General features: G+C 44.5%; 1 protein-coding gene across 2 annotated transcripts in view; it reads right to left on the reverse strand.

The window, feature by feature from the left end:
- Window positions 1-7,616: 7,616 nt before the first annotated feature.
- Window positions 7,617-24,296, reverse strand: part of SWAP70 (switching B cell complex subunit SWAP70) — a 34,931-nt gene continuing 18,251 nt past the window's right edge. For both annotated transcript variants that reach the window (XM_086891997.1, XM_086891998.1), the window contains 9 exons: window positions 21,463-21,690; window positions 18,799-18,945; window positions 18,435-18,543; window positions 17,062-17,243; window positions 13,539-13,646; window positions 12,182-12,348; window positions 11,357-11,555; window positions 9,936-10,032; window positions 7,617-9,621 (listed from right to left, as the gene is read on the reverse strand). In XM_086891997.1, the coding sequence (XP_086748123.1) occupies window positions 9,512-9,621; window positions 9,936-10,032; window positions 11,357-11,555; window positions 12,182-12,348; window positions 13,539-13,646; window positions 17,062-17,243; window positions 18,435-18,543; window positions 18,799-18,945; window positions 21,463-21,690 (1,347 nt within the window). In that variant the 3' untranslated portion in view covers window positions 7,617-9,511. The remainder of the gene's footprint in view (window positions 9,622-9,935; window positions 10,033-11,356; window positions 11,556-12,181; window positions 12,349-13,538; window positions 13,647-17,061; window positions 17,244-18,434; window positions 18,544-18,798; window positions 18,946-21,462; window positions 21,691-24,296) is intronic.

Consider the following 24,296-nt stretch of genomic DNA (forward strand, 5'->3'; position numbering starts at 1 on the left):
GCAGTTTTGGGACCCCAGGGGATGTCTGCACTGCAGAACAGGGGGAAGCAGAAAATGAGCCCATGTGCAGCTCTGCATCCTGAAGGAAGCAGCTCCCTGGCAGCTCTAAGGGGCAGGGATGTGCCATCCCACCAGCAGCGCAGGGCTGGTTCATCACAGCTGCTGGCTCTGCTCCACCTCCTCCAGCAAGCTGATAAGTCTCAGCATCCCCCAAAATCCCAATTACTCCTGCCCTTGAGCAGTACTCAGGGGGAGTGGCTCATGAAGTGTTTCATGTACCTGAAATGCAAAGGGATTAAAAAAAACCAAAAAGCTCTTCTTGCAAGAACTTTTCAGGAAACTTTCCCTGATAAAAGGAACCCTCAAGTCTCTCAAAAATAATAGCCAGAGAGAAATAACAAGTGAGAGTCTAGCTTTGAAAATCATTAATGCCTTTCCCATTTTCCTGATGGGCATGTGCATTCCTTCCTGTCGCACCTGTGAGCTTCTGTAAGTCAGATAAGTGCTTTCCTGAGCTTTGCTGTCCTCTCGTCTTTTATAGGCTTCTTTCAGACAGCAGGCAGAAAACCTGGCTTTAGAAGAGGAGCTCAGGTAGGAAGCAGCAATGTTCCAGGAGGATTTCTGAGTCAAGCAGGAGAGCAACCGGCTTCTTGATGTGTAAATTTCAAAGATCCCTAAAACCCTTGGCTGCACAGCCGGAGCAGGTGAGCGGGGAGGTGGCGAGAGCCCTCGACATTCCCATATCCCAGCCGTCCCTATCAGAAGCTTTTGAAGAGCTTCTCTGTGCAGTGGGCTGGACTGGGGCTTGCAGATAGAATGTTTGGAGGGCTGTGAGCCCTGCAATAACTACAGCAGGCTTGACGTCAGCAGACCTCTACCTCCAGGGATTAGTTCTGAGAAATCAGGGCCGGTTTGCCCAGCTAAGGCGGTTTTGACTGTTTGAAGAATCTGGGTGATAAGTCCTTTTTCCATGCCTTGAACGCTGCCAGTGGTCATTTTCTGCCAGAAGAGCAGCCCAAGCAGTGTGCAAGGGGCTGGCTCACTCCCCTTTGTAATGCATTTTACAATTTGGAGAAACTTTTGTAACACAAGAAAGTGTTTTTACATATTAGGGCTTCTAAATTGTTAGAACAGTTGGAAAATCCTAATTGCCTTTAAAAGTCAAGGAAAAAAAAAAAAAAGCAAAGAAAACATAACATTTTGGATTGAAGAATTAACGAAACTGGGAGCTGAAGTTCAGTTTCCTGGACAAAAAATGTATTCAAGGAGTCCTGTTGTACTCGTGACTTTAAAACAAATACTTGAACCTTCAACAAGGGATTTGCACCTACCCCAGACTTGCTCTGAGATGCTGAGCTTGAGCTCTGAAAACTCCAGAGATGCATTGCTGAGGTTGGTCTTGTTTACCCCAGGGCTCCACATGCACAGGGGAGGGGAAAACCTACCTGGGATTGATTCAGCAGCTTGAACGAGACATGACCAAAGAGGGCTTGGCTGGAGTGCTGGCCTGATTTCCATGAAACTATGTGGTGATTTAACTCCAGTTAATTAGAGGCTGCTTCGATCCGTGGTTGTTACCCAAGAGCTCAGAAGAGGTGTTCTGGCTGCCAGGAATCAGGAATAAAGGTGGAGGAGCTGGAGGTGACAGTGCAAGGGGCTCTGGTTGTGCCCTGGTGTAAGTGGAGCTTTCCAGGCCTCACTCAGCAATCTCTGATTTACACCTGGTGAACACAGATTCAGAGCATCACTCAAAGAGCCCTCTTTTTAGGGACACTTTACTGTTTTGCAGATGTCTCTGTGCTTTTTTAATGGGTAAACATCTCCCATCTTTCATCCGTGCCCAGCAGAGGCACAAGGAGGTTAAGGGACCTGACGAAGGTGATAGCAAGTCAAATTGTTTGGAATTTTGTAGCTCTGAAATATCATCTTTCTAAAACAGGAAACCCTCTCAGGAGTAGTAGGTTTTCATTAAGACAACAGTTCAGACCTGTCGATCTTGATCTATCAGGAAAAAGAGGAATGTAGAAAATGTGAGAGTTAGCATAGCCTCCCTTAAATTAAACCACCAGGTTCACGTTCCTATGGAGAAACAAATACCCTGCAGGCATCATGATGTCTGATTTATTTTTGGAAGTTGAAAACTCCCCCTCTTGGTGTCTGAGCTAAGATAAAAACAAGGATTTTGCCAACAAAAGGTTTCTGGAAGAAAAAAAAACCTCCAGTCCCACTTCTCAAGGGCTTAGGACACGAGCAGTTGAGCTAAGGTAATCCAACTTAGCCTCCCCTACATTTCAAAATTGGGTTAAAGTTCCTAAGTCATTGAGGGAAAATGTTACTCAGCAGAGTAATGACTCTCTAATTGGCGTGTCAGGCCTGGGCAGCGGCGGCTGCAGAGCCTGGTTCCAGCCCCCCGAGAGCTCGGGGTGCGCGGGGTGGGCACAGGAGGGAGCGGGGGCACGGCTGGCTGGAGCCCCGAGCCGCCATGCCCAGCTGTGCCTCGGGCATCATCCTCTCCCTCCTTTCTTTGGAGGCCAGCGCAGCCCCCGGCAGAGGTTTTGGCCGCTGCTGGGCTTTGTGGGTTTGTGCAGCAGCAGCGGTGCGGTGCCGCACGTACGCGGGTGAGGCGGCCCCGAGCGTGGGACGGGCCCCGCGGTGGAACCCCCGCATCCCGGCTCTGCCTCCCCGGGCGGGATCCGCAGATGTGATTCATTAGGAGCCTGCCGAGCAGGGCCCTGCTCCCCGGGCTCGCCGTGCGGCGGTGTCCGGCTGCCATCTGCTGTCGGGGACCCGCGCATCCCCCGCGCATCCCCCGCGCATCCCCCGCGCATCCCCCGCGCATCCCCCGCGCATCCCCCGCGCATCCCCCGCGCCCCGAGTGGCATCTCCTGGGCTGCGGCCAAGCCGTGAGCAAATGCCGCCCAGACTCTCAGGGCCCCCCGCCACGGTATCTCCCGCATTCCTGCGGCAGATCTGGTATTCCTTATTGTTCTCCCCGTCTCTGGGGGAGCAGCTGCCGCTGCCTGGCCGGCCTGCCGGGGCAGGGGCTGGCGGAGCCCTGGGCTGCGAGTCCCACGACTCGCCGGGGGCTTTGGAAAAATCGTGTCAGTCTTCTCACCCTGCTTCGGCACGTAGGGACTTGGGGCTCATCAGGAGGGGCGGGATGAAAATGAGAAAAGAATGGAAAACTGGAAGAGCAGCGAGTGGTTGAGCAGCTCCTCTCTCCCGGGGCTGGTGTGGGCTCAGCCGAAGCTCCCCTGGACCCGGCACAGGCTGCCCCGGGCTCAGCACTCATCCAGCAGCTCTCTGCTGCAGCAGCTGCCCCAGCCTGCAGCACTCAGCACCTCCAGTTTGCTGGCAGCCACGGGGACACCAGTGGCAAGGAGAACTGGGCAGAGACAGAGCTGCTCTGTCCCTGCTCTGCAGCCTGGCCCAGCACGGCTGTCCAGCACCTGGTGACATTCCCTTGTCCCCTTCCCCTCTGACAGGCTGGGGCTCGTACCGCGCCCCATGCCTGCGCCGCTCCTTGAGGTACGATTTCAAGGAATGTATCTCTGGATTTTGTCCTTTGCTGGCTGGAGGTGGGCTGAGAGCAGCTGCAGGCTCGGCTCTTGCCATCTGTAAAGGTGACAGTGAGGAAGGAGAGAGTGCTGGAGCACGGCAGGTGACTTTCGTTTGCCACAGGGGCCATGTGCGGCTAAGCTGAGAGACCAGGCTTGGGATTTTGGTTATTTTGGGCAAACCATCTCCCCAGAAACCTCCACAGGCCAGCAGAGGCTTCGTGTAAGCCTCACATGCAGGCAATGGCCATGCTGAAGCAAAGCAGCAAACACAGAAGGTGCCACCTCCATCCCCAGAGGGAGCAGTGCCACACCACTCAGCTTCTGGTGGCAGCCTGGGTGTGAGCAGGCTGTACCCTGCTCCATCATTTCCCTCCTTCTGTCTGGGAATAAGCAGTCCATGGGCATGTGGATCTTTCTGGCAGGGAGGAAAGACTGGCTGAAAAATGAAGCGTGTTCCTCCCTCACAGGAAGATGTGGTGGTTGACTTGATGGCTTGGAGAGAGTAAAATGGCCCAAAGCATCAGTGGCAAAGGAAATGGTTCAGAGAACACAACCTTGCACTGCTCCAAATGCAAAAATTCAGCCCCAGTGTGAGAGGGACTTTCTGAAAATGTCTAAGCAAAGTCTGACCATAAATAAGTTTTTTTAAGCGTGGTTTGTTTTGTTGGGTTTTGTTTTTTATTCTTTTTTAGTCAGGACTGAGGAACCAGCACCCCAGAGGACCTGCATTACCCCAGCACTTGCACCCTGAGTCACGGCTGAGCTGCACAACAGAGTGAGAAGCCTCCATGCTCTGCTAGGCATTGAAACAGTTAATTTGTGTCAACACCAAGTCCAGGCTGCTTTTGAAACTGTCTGATATCTATGCCTGAGCTTTTAATCCCATCTGAAATACCAAGGTGTGCTCAGAAATAATGCAACATCGACAGTGACAGCAGGCGTGTCACTCCTGTGGTTGCATGAAGACATTGCTAGGCCTGGATCCTGTTAAAGGCTCCTGTGTGCTGCGGCCACGGCAGGCAGCTCTATTAATTAGCAATTATATTAACAACTGTGTGTAAAACTGGTGCTGGATCAAGCTCCTTCGGCAGGCAGAAAAGTGATGCGAGCTATGAGCATGCTGAGTAGGGTAGAAAGGATTCTTTTTTGGGGGTCTTATTAAGGAATTTAAATGGTTGATGGAGGAATGTGGGTGCATTTGTGCTGGAGATTGTGATTTCTTTTCCCCTTGTTGTCAATATTCTGTCCAGTCTGCCACAGGCTTTCCCCTGACCCTGCTGCTCATATCCTTTTTTACATTTCCTTTGTCAATTAGGCTAAAATATGAGACCAAAGGTGGGAGAAGGGCTCTTGTCAAGTTGTTCTTCTGGGGTTGTGCATGTAGGTGTTAAAAACTGCCTGATTTAATCTCCTTCTCAAGGCTTTTCAGGATGTTTTTAATTTAACTGTTTTGCATTATATCGTTCCAATTTTAATTTCTTCCGGAGGTGACATGCAGCTACATTTGCCAATTATTGTTTCATTTTATATGTTAAAACAACCACTGGCCTTTCCCATTTTTTGAAGGATGGTACTTTTGACATACCCAGGAAGCCAGTTCATAAGACAGTGCTTTTCTGTACTTTTCAATCCCGGCATTTCCAGAGAGCTGGAGTTCACAGTGATTGCGTGGAAGCCACAGCGACCTCTAAATTCACGAAGTATCACAAAATTTCTGTTTGCATTTTATTTTGGCCACATTAGCCCTGAAGCACGGGCTGTTGTCCTCTCCTCACACACGCCCATCCCGTTTGTGGCTTGAAGGGATGAGGGCGAGTGCTGCTCCCAAAAGGCGAGTACGTGATGCTGGGCACGTCCTCGGCTCAGCCCGGCTCCCGCAGCCTCGGGGCGCCTGCACCTGGCAAAAGGCTCTTTGCAGGGAATTAACCTCCCTCACGCGTTTTTCCTCGCTCTGCTTCACCGCCCTTAGGAAAGCCCGAGCTGCGGGATTGGGGGATGCCGTATCCCGCATTGTCCTCCCGCCGTGCGCCGGGCTTCCTTCGGGAAACGCGGCTGAATTAGCCCACAGGCCCCTGGTAACAAAAAAACTCCTTTTTTTCCCCAGGCTGACGGGATGTCTGTGGGCAAACAGAGCTGGCAGAGGAAGAGAGCGGGCTCCTGGAGCAGGGACAGAGGGGGCAGGCAGGCAGGGAAGGAGGGGACGGGGTCGCAGCGCATCTCCCCGGCAGGGGCAGCAGCGGCGGGGCCCGGGACACCCGCACAGCCCGGGAACACCGCAGCATCACCGGGGAACACCGGGCTGGGCCACCACGAGGTGGCAGCCGGAGCCCAGCGATGAGACAGCCCCGGGTCCCCGCCCGGAGCGTTCCCCTCCCTGCCCCGCCGTGCCCAGCTCCGCGTCCCGGGGGTGCCACAGTGACCCCAAAAGGTTTGTTAAAAAAAACCCAAACCACCACCACCAAAAACCCCCCAACAACAAAGGGAGAGAGAGCCACAATTATCAAGTAACCAGCAAGTAATGGCAGAATTCGGAAAGCCCCTAAAAATCTTGTGAAGTGTTCAAGGAATTTGTCATTCCGTGAGAGGACAAGCGTAGGGCACAGCTTCCCCTCAGCACCCCTTCCTTTGGGAACAAATAATGACCTCTCGCCCCGAAGCAGCTGAAAGGCCTTGTGGATATCCCCTTTCCTGGCCCTGCACCTGTTTGCTCAAAACTGCTTCACGTGTTTGAGATAAAAATCAGAGCAGTTATTTTCTCTCGCTTTTACTGAGAGGGAAGGTGCCGCTCCTGTTCCAGGTGTCCTGTGTGATTGAGCCATAGGATCACAGGATGGCTTGGGGTGGAAGGGTCCTTCATGATCACCTGCTCCCAATTCCCCTGCCATTAACAGGGCCAAACAGGTGTTTCTTTTGGGGCTGGGGTCCCCCACCTGCCCCAGGATACAGATTCTGTCCTAAGGCACTGCTGCTTTCCCCAACAGAGGGTTTGTTTTTGTGCCTGCTCATGCAGGACAGGAGAAACAGGAGAAACATGAGCTGCTGGAAAGCCAGCCTGTTACAATTTGGGAATGTGTGATCAAGTGAGCACAGCTCATAAATCAGGTCCATAAAATGGTCACAGGATAAAAAAAAAACCCAAAAACAAAAACCCCAAACCAAACCCCATCCTGTTTGGAGGGAACAGCACGGTACTGGGGTTGTGGTTTGCAGGACTGTTCCAGCAGCAGCAGGTAAATGAAACCTCAATCTGGCAGACAAAACCAGCGGGCTGAGCCCTCCAGTGCATCTGCCAAGGGTTCAGGAACAGCAGCCACAGCTTTCCCTTGGCCTCTGTGCAAACCTGAAGTGCAGTTTGTGCTTCTTGGGCAGAGCAGTGGCATCCCTAATCCCACAGTTCACTGGGGATATCCTCAGCATGAGCAGGCCCGTTGGTCTGTGGGAACAGGAGAGCAGAAACCCTCGGCCCCAGGGGACATGATGGCACACTGGGATGCAGATTTCCACGCTCCCCGATCCCTGACCAGTGCTGGCTCATGGCTCTGTGCTCCCTTTGGATGCTGCTCAGGGTCGCTCCAAGGGGCTCATTCTCAAGTGGTACTTTTGCTCAGCATGCAAACGGTTTAACATTTAAACCAACCACTCCCCCATCTTTACTGAGCAAAGCTTCACACAAAGCTTTGTCAGAGCAAGCAGGGACAACGAAGCTAAAAGGAACCTTGTCTCATTTCCTCTTCTGCCTGTAAGATCTGACCCCAGACAGACAGACAGACAGACAGGGCAGACACGTTGAGAGGGGCTGTGTCTGTCCCAACAGCTCCCTGCTGAGCCTGCCCTGCCCTTGCCCCAGGCTGCAGCAAGGAGCACTGAATAGGAACATTTAAGAGCAGGAGCGCTGCTAAAACAAAGTCTGTGTTACCATGTGACCGCTGCCTTTATTACGGCTTTAACATCCCATTGATCCGACCATTCAACTTCTCCCACACAACAGTCGCTGGGTTTTGAACTCCAACAGGCCAAAAGAAACCCAGGCAATAAGACATCCATTAATCCAAAATGTAAATGACTTTATATTACTTTATTAAACAGCCATTTCTAAAGAACAGTAAAAAAATATGAAAACATGCATCATTTGGTGTTCTTAAAAAACCGTTGTCCAAAATAAAGACTGTTAGAAAAATTAAACAAGTTTAGCCCCAATACCCCTTCTGCTCTCCACATAAAATGTTTGATAGTTATAAATACTGTTCCAGCTCCTTTAGCAAAGTTTAACCTTGTGTACATTAGTAATTCTATTACAAGTGGTTGGGTTTTTATTCACATTGCTCCTGTAAACGTGATCAATTTAAAAAATGTCTTGTTATCAAGTTTAAGAAACTACTGTTTTCCTGTACAGTGAGTATAAATAGGAAGATCCTGGATTTTCCTGCCAATCTAATCAGCACTCCATTTACTGAAACACTAAAGATCTCAATTAGTATAAAAATATAACCAGAGAATAAATGTCCCAGAAGATTCAGTATGTGAGTGAGTCTTAGTTAATAGGCAAATAAAATGCTATTTATGACTTCCAAATCTGGACACCACTTCTGTACAGCTTCTGCTCCTCCAAGACTCAAAGTGCTGCACACCAAGGCACTGCTTATCCTCCTGAAAAATTCACTTCTTATTTACTACAAATAATTTAACATGTAGCTGAACTAACAAGCAGGTGAGGGATGGATGCCCAGGGTACAGTCCAAACTGCTCACAAGCCACACCAGTGGGCACCTGCTCCTCGAGGGGGGCATCTCAAAATGTCTCTACAAGTTGGCAGGAATCAGGTTTTACTGAGCAATGCTGGTGTGGGAGATCTGCAAAGCAAAGTCACAGGTTTGCTCCTTTTCCCTACAGAAACAGAAATAACTGGCTTTGTCCCAGGAGAGAATGGTAGGGCACAAACAGCAGGCTCTTTGGGAAGCCTTGGAACTAGAAAGACTGAAGTCATTTTATTGACAATAATTACTTTTTCCTTTTTTTTTCCTAAAGCAGTATCACTACATATTTATCATTTTTATTTAAAAATTTTCTTCTTACATTTTTTTAATCTGGCCTCCAATTAAACATAAGAGGAAAGTCCTACATCTAAAATTGGTGGGATGATTCAGATTTCTTGCACAAACACAGCCTTGACACAGACGGTATTTGCCCTGTGTGCGCTACCACCTTCCATTCATCTGCTTCAGAAATCTGTGAGCCAAAACTTCATCTTTTAAACTATGAGAACTCTCAAGGCTTTATTTAGCACTTCTCAAGTATGAGACAGTACAAAAAACAGTTTTGCACGACTACTTTTTCCAAATGTCTTACAGCAGCGTTCTCTACATGCCTATCTCCAGCTCTTTTGTTTGGATTCCTGCAAAGAGAGGGAAACAGGACACCAGACCCAAGCACCCAGTGATGCCAGCCCCACCTTGCCAAGGAAATATGTCTGAACACTAAGCACTGTGCAGAGAGCAACACATGGACAGAGCAAAAGTAAAAGCTGGAAGGAAAGGTAATGCTCCATTCTCCAGGAGTGACTTATCCTGGGTTGAAATTACACTAAACAGAACCAGCAGAACAACTGCTTCCCTCACTTTCTGGGATGAAAGTGGTGCTGCCTGACTGGTTAGCTGCTGTCAGATTATTACAGGCTAGTACAGGAACAACTCTGTCTGTCACAAGCTACACTTCAATACAAATTTTCAGTTGCAAAGTCTTGGAAAAATGAGGGAAAACAGCACATCCTGTCAGACACCACCCACTGCAATGGCTGAGCTCTGAGCAGACTCTCCAGCATGGTGAACAGCATTGCATGAGCAGAAAGGCCCAACCTGCTGAGCAAACTAAACTTTGTAAGCGAGAGGCTGCTCTGTGCAAAGCAGAACGAGGGGAGGTGGGCTCCTGTCCTGGCCACATGTCAGCTGCCACCGTCACTCGGAAGTGGCTTTCTTCCCTTTCCAGCTCCTTTGTCTTTCCTCCAGTTCAGCTTCAGTGAAGGCAGCTGGGCCCCAGTTTGTGATTAAGTGAGGATTCTTGGAGCCTGGAAGAGAGAGAGCAATACTTGAGACAGGCAGTTCTGACAGGGACATCACACACCCACAGTGCAGTGCTCAGGCTGATCCTTGCTTTGTTTTAAGCACAAAAGAAGCCAACAATAATGGTAATAAAATCCTTACAGTAGGGCCAGTAGAGGTAAATAAAGTTCCCATCAGCACTTGTCACAAAGGGTGATGTTTATTGGCTGTTGTGAAACCAGTAAACTACAGGAAAGGCAGACTTCAGTAAGTCACCAGGTGGTGCAAGTACATGAGTCAGAGTGGATACATATTTTTGTAACTCTTGTTGATAACTCACCTGGCTCTATTAGTCGAATCAATCCCTCATGATGAGCTACTTTATCTTTCCAGCTCTTGGTGTTGTTAGCTGCCGTTTCCAACTTCTTCTTAACCTCCTGAAATAAGAGAGCCCGCTTGAAAACAAGAACAGCTTTATTCTGTTTATATAAAAAGATACAACACCTTTTAAACCAAAAGCCAGAACCATGCTAATTCCCCCAGCTAATTCTCCTCTGTTTAGTGTGGAACCATCCTAAGCCATTTCATCACCACCCTCCACCCCCCCCTCAAAAAAAAGTTGTCAAACCAGAATCCCAAAATAACAAGGTTTTACAAGGTTCTGTGGCTGTGTAATGAAGCTAGTCTTCATTCCTCAGCCTAGACTGGTCTTTTGGGCAGCTCCAAATGGAAGGTTAGAACATTTAATTATTTCTAAAATAATTGTTTTGTGGATTTTTTTTTGTGGTTTTATAAGTCTATTGTATTCAGCAATTCCTTTGGAGTAGTAAATGATACTTCCCATAAGCCTGAGATGTCACCTAAAAAAGAGTCAAGTACTAGCCAGAAGCAATCTAGTGATGATGTGAGATTTAACACCACCCTGGGAAGTTGTAAAGTGGCCACAACTACCCCAGCCGGGCCCTTGCTTGCAGTGAGTGCGGCATTTGTGTTCTGTGCCAAGCAAGACAGCTCCCTGGCTTATCCTTCTGAGCTCACCCCATAAACACCCTCCCCTGTTAAACACAAACCCAGCCAGGCTCTCTTTCCTGACCTAAAGAAATGCAGGATCAACACCTCTCTAGCCCTGGAAAGCATGCAGTACTTCAGCCTCTGTACTTGGATTCTGGCTCTCATTTCTTCCATGAATAGTCACTGACCTTCCCCAAAAACACTTAACAGGGCAGAGAGCAGGCCTGGCATCTGGGACATGAGGCTTTGATGCACATTGAGAATCTGAGCTAATTCCTACCTATCTTTAACTGCTTAAATACATTTTTGAAGAGTAGGTGCCTACAGTAACACATTTTTATCTGTTGAAGACAATACTGTGCCACGACATCATCAAAACACGGCGAGAATTACTAACTCAGAAGCAAAATGCACCCAGTTATGGCAGCAGTGGGGCTGCACATGAAGTGAGTCTGCAGGAGAAGACAAATGTACACAGAGTATTTCAGGATGTGACTGAGCTGGCCTGCATGCAAATCACAACAAAAATAAATAAAAGAAGTTCAGAGGCGTGTCTGAAACAGATCCTCTTCTTCCAACGTATCTACTGGACTAGAAACTGAGTAAAAACTAGAAAAAAAACCCCAAAACAACCCAACTATCCTACCTCTTATTGTAACTTTTGTCCCATACTAACCCTTAAAGAAGCATAATATTGAAGAACTTCAATCTATGGGTAAGGATGAGAGGTTTATGACCAGAGCAGCTCACCTCATACTGCTCAAGGGCCTCTTTCCTTTCCAATTCAAGTTGCCTCAGTTGCTGCATGGCCACTTGAAGAGCCTGTTCCTTCATCATTCTCTGGTTTTCCAGCTCTTGCTTCTCTGCTTCTGTCATCTGAATGGTCTGTTGCTGCTGCAAATGCCATTTTTCCAGTTCAGCTCTCTTTGCTGTCTCCTCTTCCAGCAATCTGTAATGGGGATTGTGATGTTAATTGTGCTTTAACATAAGTTCTATCCATGCAGGGAAGACAAATTAATTTTTTCTGTCCTTTTTTTTAAGGGGAAGAGAATACTGTTTAAAAAAAAAACAACTTGTGAAGCAGGGAAAAAGTTATTGTTTGTTGTCTTGCCTTCAGTGTCATGCCAGCAGTGCAAGCAGTCTGACTGCTACAAAGGGCTATTCAGAAAATGTAGTCAATAATGCAAATACACAACAGAAGAAACAGGCATGCATAAGTTATCTTCATTGTCTTAGGAGAACTGAGTATATGAAGAAAAAAAACACACTCCACAAAGTCTCTGTAAGAGGAAATTTAACCTTTTATCATTATAGTTTAAACCTGTAATAAAATACAGCAGAAAGTAATTTTTACAGTTACTGCTTTATAAGATAAACAGCTGAAAAGCCTGTACAGAGTGATCTCAGAACAGCAGTTTCAGCCTTCATATCTTAAGGAAAAGTGAAATCTGTCCTGTGTTTGGACTGGAAGGTAGCTCCCCATTCCAAGAGGCAAACAGCCATTAGTAGCAGGGCACAGGTACTCACTGCTGGCAGGGGGAACTGAAACACTTTTCTGCCTGGTCAAAGCCATACCTGGCCTGAAGTTTCCTCACAGTCTCTTCATCCTGGCGTGCCTGTTTCTCATCCTCCAGTGCTTCCTGTAGCTGTTTATACATTTCTTCCAGTTCACGTACTCTTTGTAAATACTGCTCCAGTTCAGATGATTTCTGAGCAACCTGCTCTTCCATTTTTTGTCTCACCTAGCAGCATAAATTTGGGATACATGAGTTACCATTCCACTCAGATTTCCATTTTTTAAAGGAATTGCCAGGTTTCCCTCAGGCCACATTTTCAGAGACAAACATTTTCTTGCTGAATGCAGAGCAGAACTGATAAAATTGAGGCTAGATCTGCACATGTAGAACTAAGAGAATTTTAAAAAATAAATAATAACACAGGCTACTTATACTGACATACTTCCTGGAAGCACAGAATTTCTACAGGGGTCCAAACCTAATTTCAGACAGTTTGATCTTGTTGCTTAGTTTACAGATACACAACTGAAGAAAGAGAAGGGTTGTAGAGAGGCCAGACATGAAGGTCAGGCTGCTTTAATGGTGCTGTTTTCACTCCCCCCTTGGCAGCAGTGTATCTCACACACTTATTTCTCTGGATGGTGGCACAGGATGGGTAAAGGGCTGGAAAACAGCAAAGGAGGTTGGCATGTCCTGCCCCATTGGTCTGCAGAGCCTGCTCCCCTCAGCTGACCCAAATCCCAGTGACCCAGAAAGGAATTGCATTCAGGAATTCATGCTCAGCCCATAAAGCAGCACTGTGTGCATTAATGTTCTGAGATGTCTCATCACATCTCTTTTTCTACTTCTTTTCCCCAGCTAACAGAACAACGTGACAAAGCCCTTGAAGACAGAAAATCAGTTCTTTGGGGAATCCTCAGTGTAGCTGAATAGTAACAGTATTTTAGAGCAACAACATTTCTTCACTTTTTATATTTGTGTGTGTGTATAATTGTAAAAGAACCCACAACATTAAAAAGCAACAGTTCTAGGAACACATGAAATGCATTTTGATTATGCCTGATCAATTTTGCTTATTCATACAGCAAGTACCGACCCCAGGTTCTCCATCTCTGAAAAACTGCAAGGAGAACTTCAGTCTGCATTTATCCTTCAAACAGTCTATTTTTTCACAATTTGCCAATAATATTTAATCTTTAAATGCTGTACACTTTGTAGCTGAGCTATTCCAGCACTTGAGTTCACCAGTAAAAATATTTTATTCCTACATCTCAAATAAATTCAACACAGATTCCATTCTCCAGCCTCCTGCAAAATCTGTGGAATCCTTTCAGTGGCTTCCTGTGAGGGAAGCCCTTGCTGAACTCATGGCTCCCTATGTGTAATAACAGTAAAACCCCTCATGCACTACTCACCATTTTTTCTCTCTCCAGCTCCAAACTGAAGCGATCTTGTAATTCAACTTGAGTCTGAAGTCTTTTCTTCTCCTCCTCAGCAGCACGAGCAGCTGCTGCTTCCAGTTGCTGGAAGAGGAGGGTGGGGGGTAGAGGGAAGAACAGAAGGAAAAAAACCAATTTGTCAAAACTAAATCATTTTGAGGGAATGGAACCTAATTTAACAATTTTTGTTTAAAAAAAAATCGAAGAAGCCTTCAAAAGCATCAAGGCAACTGTTTGGGTTTTTTAATGTCTGAGATTATTCACAGCCTTCAAACATAATTTTCTATCTTGATTGTTTGCAAGAAAATTTTAAATTTACCAATGAAAAGGCAATTACCTGACTATCTCCAAGTTTCCTCTGAGTCCTGCTTTGCTCAAGTGATAGAAATCACTGTATTTTCTCCTCTACCTCAATTGGATAGAAAATTATTATGAAAAACCACATTTCAGGCAGGACTGCATAGGACTTCCAATAGGGAAAACATGCCAGCATGCACAGAGCTCATACAGAAACAGAAATGAGAAGCATTGTCATGGGAAAGCAGAAGTGCCACAAACTTTGACTAGAATAAGTGATTGTGCTATTGTGAATGATTCTTCTAACATCCCCTAAAGTGCCAAGTAAGGTAAATAAAATCCTGGACTATAATCATCACTTGAAATTCGGAGGAACATTAGCTAAGGCCTGGGAAACAGCTGCTGATACCTTTCCACATTCTTGCATCTTATTTTACTTTTGTTGCATCTTGATTTCACAAATAAAGACAGTAGTCACAATTTTTCCTTTTGTAAGGATTTCAATCCCTGCAAGGTTAGAAATCTTCAAGCATGACCCTAAACTTTACCAGTACTGAAAAAAAAAAATTCTTTCATGAGATTTTCCTAGAAAATTTACCTGATGTTTTTGGGTTTTTTTAATATGCTAGGCTGTGGAAATTGTTTCCACAGACCTTAAGTAAGATCAGGGCACAAGATCAAGATGACATGGATCTGTTGGAGCAATCCCAGAGGAGGCGATACTGGGACAGGTTGTTCAGAGAAGCTGTGGATGCCTCATCCCTGAAAGTGTTCAAGGTCAGGCTGGATGGGCTTTTGAGCAACTTGGTGCAGTGGAAGGTGTCTCTGCCCACAGCAGGGGGATTGGGACTGGATGATCTTTAAGGTCCCTTCCAAACCAAACCTTTCTGTGATTCTGTCATGCTCCTGGAGGTACCACATTTAAACCATCCTCCTTCACCAATCTAGATGAGCTAATGAGATGCCCCAGTGATTAAAACTGCCAAGCTAAAACTTTCACCCTTTTATGTGCTTGTAGTATCACTCTGGTCTGAAATAGATGGGAAGAAGTGAAGGAGCAGGCTCAGCTTTCTGGGTTTGTGTTGCAGAACATAGCACAGAGCTGCTCTCCTCTACAAGGCTTAAATGATGCCAGTGTTTTAGAAGCAGCATTCTTCCTCTGCCAGGACATTCAAAAGCATGTAATTGTAATCAAATCCAAGATGCCTATTTAAGTGAAATCTCCTCTAAATTTCCTTCCCCACTTTGAAATTAAACAAACACTGCCAATACTGAGCTGAGAGGGCAAATGTGCAGAGTCACAGGCAAGGGTGGGTGCCAGGCCATTGCCAGAGAGCTCAACAAGAAAATGATCTTTGTCCACTCAGTATCAGCAACTTCCTGCTTGATCCTCCAAAGCTGTTCCTACCAGGTGAGGTTTTTGGGAGCTGTGCACTTCAGGGAAAAGTCACAAGTGTTGGAGGGGGAAGTCAACAGGAACACACCATTCCAGCAAGAGTTAGCACAGAGTCTCCAAAGCCCATGCGAGACCCCAAACTGGAACAGAAAGGGTGCACACATCTTCTGCATGCTCCCACACAAGGAAAAACTTACCTTCCTGTCTGTTCAATGTGCACATGTCAAAATTACATTAAAAATATGAAAAAAATGTATTTTAGACAAAAGCATTTATTCTTTTGAAATGCTCTACTGCAGGAGCTACCAGAATACAAACCAGTCCCAGAGTGCACTTTGGCAGATGCTGCATAAATGGTGGCTCACTGCCATCAGGAGCAAATCAACCTCTCAGCTTCCCAGAACAATCCAGTTTCCTCAAGTTCCTTACAAAGCCTTTTTCCTTGAAGAACGTTTTGCTAACACTTAACACTTTCAGTTCCTCCAACAATGTACCTCCCCCCTAGCTTCACCTAGGCAAAGTGCAGTTGTTCATGACAGAGCCTAAGATACTTTCCTTGAGAAATCATTTCAATCCAGCCCAATTCAAGAGATGTTTCTGGCCACAACTCTCTTTAGTTTACCCACTGCGATTTTTATGGAACTCCCTGGAGCATGTCAGCATCCTACTGCTCCTCTGGGGTTGCTCTCATGTTGTCTTCCCCCCTAAATATTTTTCCATGAAGGGAACAATGCAGAAATCCAACCTTATGATTTCTGTTAATGGGTACATTACTTACCAGCAGAAGGTAACACAGGCTACCCTTTATTGTCTATTTTGCATTCTGAATCTTAAACACATAGGTGACTATAGGTGCCAAAATTTAATTTAAAAGTGGTTTTCCACTGTCAGACTCCATTTAAGGCAAACCAAATAATATCTAATATCTACATCAGGACTGGCAGTGCAAGATTAATTTTTAAAAAGACAAATTTCTCCTTGCCACAAATTGTGACAATGACACGACCTTTAAAAATGTGGGGCTTTTTATTATTTTATTTGCTTTCTAGACTCAAAACCTTTAATGCCCTCACCATATATATTATATATATAAAAATACATAAATACATAAATATAGCTGCAAAGATTACTGAAGTTTCTTCTAAAGACTAAAATTATTTGGTTTTGTTTACAAAAAATTCGAACAATAATGCAGACTTGTCCTAAATGGGAATGCAAAAAAACTGACATTAATTTAGGGAGGTAGTGGAGACATGTAGAGCAAACAAAGGAAGATCTGGATTGCTCTAGCAGCAGGAACACAGCAGCCAAAGTGTAAGGCAGCAAGTGGGAAGGGTTTGAATTTTAATATTGGGTTCTAGGCTGTTTTCAAGGCACACTCCACACTAAAAGCTCTCACAGCAAGAAAAGCCACATCTTTTGTTTTTAAAGATAGAAATTATAGAAATTACATCTGTGGGAAGAGAATAGTTCCCATAAACATACAAATAACGTAACAAAACTTGGGTAAACTATAGAAGAAAATCTTCATGGAAAGCCCCAGGTTTGACAGATGTGTCTAACAGAAAAGGAAAACGAAAACCCAAAAGCAACTGAAAATATTTGTCTCTCCTGTGCCCAGACACCATCCACAGAGCTGGCAGGCTCTTCTCCACCAGCCTGACAATCCCCTGCTCAGTACAGGGCCCTGAAACAAGTGCAGCTCCTCTGGAGGAGTCTGCTCAATGTGCTTGAACAGGACAGAGATGCCCAGTTCAACCCCAGGGACTGAGCTCGAGGCTGGAAGCTTGAGGCTCCCAATCCCACCTTCCGCACGGTCTCCAGCTCCTTCTGCTTGTTCTCGTTGGCCGCCTGCAGCTCCTTCATCTGCCGCTCCAGCTCCTCCTGCTCAGCCAGCAGCTTCTGGCGCAGCTCCTTCCGTTTCTGGCGCGCTTCCTTGTGGGGAGGAGGGCTCCCCGCCCGCAGCAGGCTCACCGTGGTCTGGATGGCTGGAGGGGAGAGGAGGAGAACACCATGAAGGGGAATGCTGAGCTCTCTGACTCTGGGTTGGGGGTTTTTGAATGTATTTTTAAATCAGAAAGCACTGTGGTTGTCAGTCGTCCTAATTCTCTTCAGGCTGACTTCAACACAAACCAGGAGTGAAAGACATTTAGCTCTCAGTACTGGCTGTGTGCCACAAGGATAAGGTCTGGCAATTCCACTGCATTAGGTCAATTCCAATATTGATTTGTAACAGCTGTGCACATATGAGTCACTGATACTCCCAGCTGCAAGAAAACACCCCAACACTTCATGATTTCTTACTACCTGGACTCAGTGACTCACCAAGGAATAAGATGTTATCTATCTTCCCTGAAGCCAGCCTTAAACCCTGTGTTCTTACAGGTACTCCAAGGGAAAACTATCTCCCACTAAGACAGTAGCTCTCATTCACTTACATGCAGAGAGATAATATTTAAGACAGCAAAGCTGAGGAGTGGCAGATGATTTTGGTATTTTATTCCCATACCACAACCATGAAAAAATATCTCCTTTTGAATCATTCTGACTTTGGTGCAATGAAACACATGCTGCAGGTAGAAAGGGAAGTGTAAATTAAAGCCTGCAGCTCCAAATGTTTAACTGCTGTGCATTCTTCAATGGCATTTGCAACAACAGCTTTGCAAGGGCTTCTCCCTCACTCTGCAGGTGTACCCACCACATACCTGGGAAGGCCTCACAGGAGGAATACCTCTGCCATGGGAATAGAAAAGGAAGCCCTAATTCCCAGCTTTACCCTCAGCTCACCAAACCATACTACTTCAAGCAAAACTGTAAAGCCAAAGCCAGTATTTTACAGTGCCAAAACGAACAAGCTTTCCCTTTCTCCCCAAAAGCAATGATTTACAATGTTGCTTCCCTTCCCCATCCCTAGGAGTACAGTCAATATAAAAAACAACAATAATAACCATTTCATTTTGGTTGTGGCTGCCTGAATTGAGGCACCTACATGACAAAAACTGATTTCCCTTATGTGGATCCTTAGTTCTTCCTTAGCCTCAGACCCTTTAAAGATCCATATGCCCAAAACAGAGATATCAAAAAATCACAAAACCAAGAACTTAAAATTTGAGTAAAGTACTGCTGTAAGAATTCCACTAACCTTAACTTTCACATAACTAGCATTTTTGAAACCTCACCTTGAATCCATTCCTGCTTCTTCTTTTTATCAGAGGCACTGATCTCAAAGGTTTTATCATGACATTTTATGAGAAAAAGGCATTTCTTTCCATCTTTGTCAGGCAAGGCCTAGAATGGGTAACAATAAAGATTAGCTTTGCAAACACTAAAATCTAGGTTATACAGTCAAGCAGCATCTATGCAGTTATGTGTCACAGAGATACAAATACCAGCACTAAAAGCCTTTATTAAAAGGGTGTTTATGAACTGGTGTCATATGAAGTAAAAAAAACTCTGTTAAAAGATACCAGGAGTCAACCCCACATACAAAAAAGAATTAATTCTGATCTTTCCAGACATGCATAGTTTTTGGAGTGGTTTTACCTCCACACAACAGTTGCCATCCAGTATGATGTCTCCCTTCTTGTCCTTTAGATCTTCACTTACATAATAGGAAATAATATTGGGTTTTAGCACAAACCATCGTTCCATCCAGTTTTTCCGTTTATGGCCTTTTTTCAGCATGTAGCCCTGTTAAAAGCAACAGATCAGCTGAAATGCCTAGCCTTTGCTGAACCATCTGGTCTTTTGGTTATGTAAAGGTATAAAGACCCGATAGAGCACACAGAAAAGTTACTTCATAGCCCCAAATATTTTCAAAGTTAGCCAGTATTTCAGCTGTACCTTCCATTTCTGTAATCATATTCCCCAAATGCTTAAATAAACTTTTGTCTGACATTTAACTTTAAAAAAACAGTCAAATCACAGATGAAACTGAAGCACCAACATCAATACAAGCTAAGAACAAGCCATACAGAAAGTATACTCAAATTATTCCACATTAAGCGGATGAAGAAGTTGGAAAGGAGACCAAGGAACATTTTTCTGTAATGACTTTCATCTATCACAGTTTTTGATATAAGCAAATGTGCTTGCATTAAAAAAAAAGAAAAAAAGGATATATAAAGCTGTGTCATATTAAGCCTAAGATACCTTTCTCTACAGGTCTGAGGGGAAAGAAAACATTCAGAACAGTTGAAGAAGCTTTTTTGTTTAAAAAACAAACCAAACCAAACTAAAACCCAAGGCAGCCGCTACACACACAGCTTATCTATGCTCAGCTTTTCTAGCCCCTTAAACATGTCCAGAGCCAAGGCCGTGCCTATTCCCAGGTGCCATCCCACTCCCTTGCTCCAAACCAGGAATGCACAGAGAAACAGCTTTGTTTGCTGCCTCCATACTCGGGTCTGAGCTCTGGGTGGCTGCAAGGCCATGTAAAGGACTCCTGCAGCTTCAGTCTTTCATGCCTTGCACAGTATAATTCATAGCCAGGGGTTTTTTTTTTCCCTTCCTGACTTACCAAATTTGCTTTCAAAGCCAAGTCAGATTAATATTTTCCCCTCAAATTTCTGCAAAACGTTTACCTATTATTTCAGTATCAGCTGCTTCTCACTTTCTAAGAACCCATTGAGAGCTCCTGAAAAGCAGGAGCTGTTTCACACCAACTATCACACAGAGGACACATCTTTCAGAACACAAAATATCACAAATGTAACTCTTGCTGCTACCTTCCATAAGCCTTAAGAGATCCAGGATGCTTTCAATAAAAAGGGTAGCACAACACTTGGCTATGAGACCATCAAGGTATTAATTAATACCTTGAAGCAATTATATGATTACTGCAATAAACAGGATGATTCTCTGAATCAACAAGGCATCAGGATACTGAAATCACACAGAGAACTCTCCTCTCCACTGGGCCAGTACCTGTCCAAACTGCCCAGGAGGCACAGAGCCAAATCTTGACACAAACTATTTTTAACTGTCAAGGAACCATTCAAAGGCACTCAGACATCCTTGAGAAAGAAGCCCAGGCACCAAGAGAGGAAAGAAAGGAGACACAAAACAAAACAAAAAAAGTGTGGGGGAAGACACACAATGTTGTATCAAAACTGAAAAGAAATCTGATTTCCTTACAAGTTTCAAGTAGGACTGAACTGACACTGGTTAATTTATTTTCCTGGTATCAAACAGCAGAATGACTTAATTTTGCCCTCAATTGACTTTATGTGTGTGTGTGTGTGTGTCCCCAGCCCTCACCTCCAACAGGCAACCAGCAGTTAACAAAAATAGACTTTTGCATTGTTCTGTGGGTATTCTGAAAGAATTTCCTGTGCCAAGACTTTCTGATGGTTTCTTCAGAACAGCTTAGGAAAGCCTGCCAAGAAAACCTTTGTTTCTCTCCTCACCAAGAAATCAAAGATGAAAAAAATTCTCCTGTCAGGCAAAAGTCAATTTGAAAGAGCTCTCTAGGTAAACTCTGCTGTGACCCCTCAGGTGCCTGTGGTACTTCCAATTCCCATGAAAGAAATGCAGTTTTTAAAGGCATTCCTAAATGGATAATCCAGTCCCTGGAAATCTGAAAGAAGACGTTTGCTAAGAATACAAAGGCCAGCATGACTTCTGGAGTCTGAGGGCAGGTAAATAAGTTGTCAGTCACATGGCCTGCTAAGCAGAACAAGAAGGGGGAGCCCTCTGGAGCTCTTCCACACCTTTCTGCCCTGTTGAAGTGGGGCACTTGAGAAGCCAACCCTGTAGCAGGAGCAATACCCTGGTCCAGACCCCCTTGTTTGAATACAGAGGTGGTCCCAGCACAGCTGCATTTCCTACAGCATAACTCAAACTACAGAAAAGCATTTCCAAAGACTGAAGAGCTGTCACCAGAACTGAGAGCATGATGCAGCTATTCTGTGAACTAACAAGCAGCTGGTGCTAGCATAAAAAAGGCCATATTTCAATTCACTTCTTTCACTTTCCAAAAGCAAGCTCTCCCAAGAAGCAACTCATTCATAATACTGCTACAATTACAACAATCTGAATAGCAGTACAATTTCTTTTATAAAATTAAAGAACCCTTATAGATAATTTACTTAATTTCCTCCTGTCCATCATTCAATAGGGTAAAGAAACTTGAGCACAAACTGAACATTTTCTAATTAAAGCAATAAAACATTCTACTTTAAAACATTAGTTCTCTGTGGTTCTTACCTGCTTGAGTACATCTAGTATCAGCTCATTGAAGACTTCATTGATTGCCATGGACACTGTCTGCCTGTCCATTCCTTTACTGAACTGCCCACTCCCAATGAGGTCAATCAGCTCCCAGGCAGAAAGACCCTCTCGACTGGTGTTGAGAGCAATCTTGTAATGGTCAAACTGCTCTTGCTGCCAGCCTGCTCCCATTGCTTCGGTGATTTTTTTAAGTAAATATTCAATCTGTGCAGGAACACAAACAGAAATCCATCATTTGCAGCAGACATGGAAATCAAGTGTTTCAGAGCTGTAAACGAAGCTTCTCCAGAGACTCCCATCACAGCGAGTTTCCTATGCTCACATGTAGGCCCCTAAATGTAGGTGGTTTAATTAACAAAGGTTTTAAGCTCCTGTCTCAGCTGAACTCTTGCCTGCCAAGCCCGTCCCTCAGCTACTCTCCTCACAGCAAAGCAAAGAATTGAACCTGACAGCCTCATTTAGTATTTCAGATTCCTACAGAACACATGAGACCTTCCCTGCAAGGGCTTTCCAAACCGTGATGACTGAAGAGTGAGAAAGCAAAAAGTTTCAGAAAATATACTTGTAAGCAAAAAGCAAACAAATTACAAAAAAATAAAAAAAGGCTGTTTGAACTAGAAGTGAAATGAAAAACGACCAAGGTATGATCTACACCTGACCCCTCGTCTCTAGCTCTCAAGCAATCCATCTCTGGACACAATCCTCACAGTTGTATCAAAAGAAATAAAAGAACAAATCTTTCATATCTGCTTTTGTTTCCCAAATAAATTCTCCTTGTCCTTTAATCTTTCATCACTCTGTAAGCACTACCATGTGCAGGATAATAACACCAGTAACACTAGTCAAAACAAACACAGGAATGAAAAAGAAGCAAAGAGGGCTGGGGGTTCTTTAGTCTGTTTTTCATGTTGGTTTTACACTCATCACTGTTCATTTACTGTATTTTAAACTAAACCCATTTACAGCTTTGAGAACATGTAAAATGCTTTCAATGATTCTCTAAATAAAATAATTGGTGAGGGCCTTCCTGCCACAGCTCAAAGTCACCTTTTAGCTGGTCTAGTAGGATTTTGAGCACACACGAGTCTCTACACAAGAGATTTGGGAGTACAAAGAGATAAAAAAGTGTTTTTGTCCCCCCACACAGAGAGAGACTCCCATGGCTCAAGGTTTTGATGCAGCACACATGCTAATATTGTGGCTGCTGCTTCTCTCTCCTGCAGCAGGCACAGCCAAATCCCTTCCTTTCCCTCATGTCTATGGTCAGGAAACACAAGTGTACAGTGGAACAGTAAACTCCCAAATTGACCCTGAAGATGGAAGTGCTTCTCCCACTGTTTCAGCTCAGTGACTCTCTTGGTGTCACAGCCCCTACTCCAGGAGCACATGGGTAATGCTACAGAAAAATGGAGAAGCTGCAAAGCTGCTGCAGTGCCAGGAGGAAAAGTTCCTGCTCCACTGAAGGAATAGGAAGGGCACACACCTCCAGGCTGTGTCTATCACATCCTCCTCAAGTCTCTCTTAGGAGAAGACAGCCCAGCTAGGCACAGGATATACCTCCAGAAATTGTAGAGAGCACTGCTTTTCACTTCAGCTTCACCAAGTAAGGCACTTCAGTATTTTTTTAGCTCCTCATGCAGTTCCTACTAGCAAAGATATGACAGAGGCCTCTGCAGAAGTGGCATTCAAATTCACAGTCTTTAAAATGAGCTTTGCTGATTTTCACTCTCCAAAATTCTTAAGCTAAAAAAATAATTCAAAGCTTTCAAGCATCGACTACCATAAATCCTCAGTATTCAGTTAAGGGCAGGAAGCAGCTTACTTCCTACTCCAGACAAGTTTCATAGAAAAAAAAAAACCAACCCAAAAAAAGGTTTCACAGAATGCAAGAACAGAAGCACTGAAAAGCTGTTTCAAAGCAAACCTCCTAAAACCTTGATTATTTTTTTTTACCCATGTTCAAAACACATTCTGCTGCTCTGCTCATTCCCTTTGAGCAGCATCAGTTCTGAACTACAATCCCGGACTTCAGCTGGAAAGAAAGCTAAAATAACTCAGACTTAACTAGGTAGATAATATAACTGCCAAAATGCTACACAGTAAAAACAATTACAAAAAAATAATTTAAAAAATAATAACTCTAACTTTAAAATGCATTGTTCCAGAATTTCACAATCTCTTACACTGTTTGAGGCATGGCAGCTCTCAAATTCCTTTGGTTTGTTATCTAAAAGTACCAGGTCTCACCAGCAGACAATGGAACACACACAGGGAGCATACCTGAATTATTTTTTTCCCATTTTTGCTTAAGCCATATAAATAAAATGTGAATCAAACTAATGGTCTGGAAATTAAGTTATGCAAAACTCTTGGTTAATACACATTATCATATAATACACCAAAAATAAGTCAACACATTGTTTTCTTTAGTATTATTTGTACAGATTTCATCTTATTTTGATTCATAGAATAGATTTAACCATTTAATTCTGTTAATCCACATCTACAAATCACTTATATGACCACAAATATCCTATAATCCCACTAAAGTACATAAAATACTCCTTATTTCATACCACAGTAACTCTTCTTAACTGAAAAATTATCTGTGCATGTTACAATTCAATTCCTAAAATTAAAAAAAATAAACATTAAAGGTTTATAGTGAATTCAGTCATGTACATGGCTAACCAAAGTTCCCAGAAAGTTTATCTGATACATCTGTTAAACAGCAAGAGTGCCTTTTGCACAGTATAAACATGGAAGTATGAGGCAAATACAAATAAATAAGTTGCACCAGTGTGAAAGCA

Source organism: Cyanistes caeruleus, chromosome 6 (genome assembly GCF_971803275.1).
Source record: "Cyanistes caeruleus chromosome 6, bCyaCae1.hap1.1, whole genome shotgun sequence".
Taxonomy (NCBI): domain Eukaryota; kingdom Metazoa; phylum Chordata; class Aves; order Passeriformes; family Paridae; genus Cyanistes; species Cyanistes caeruleus.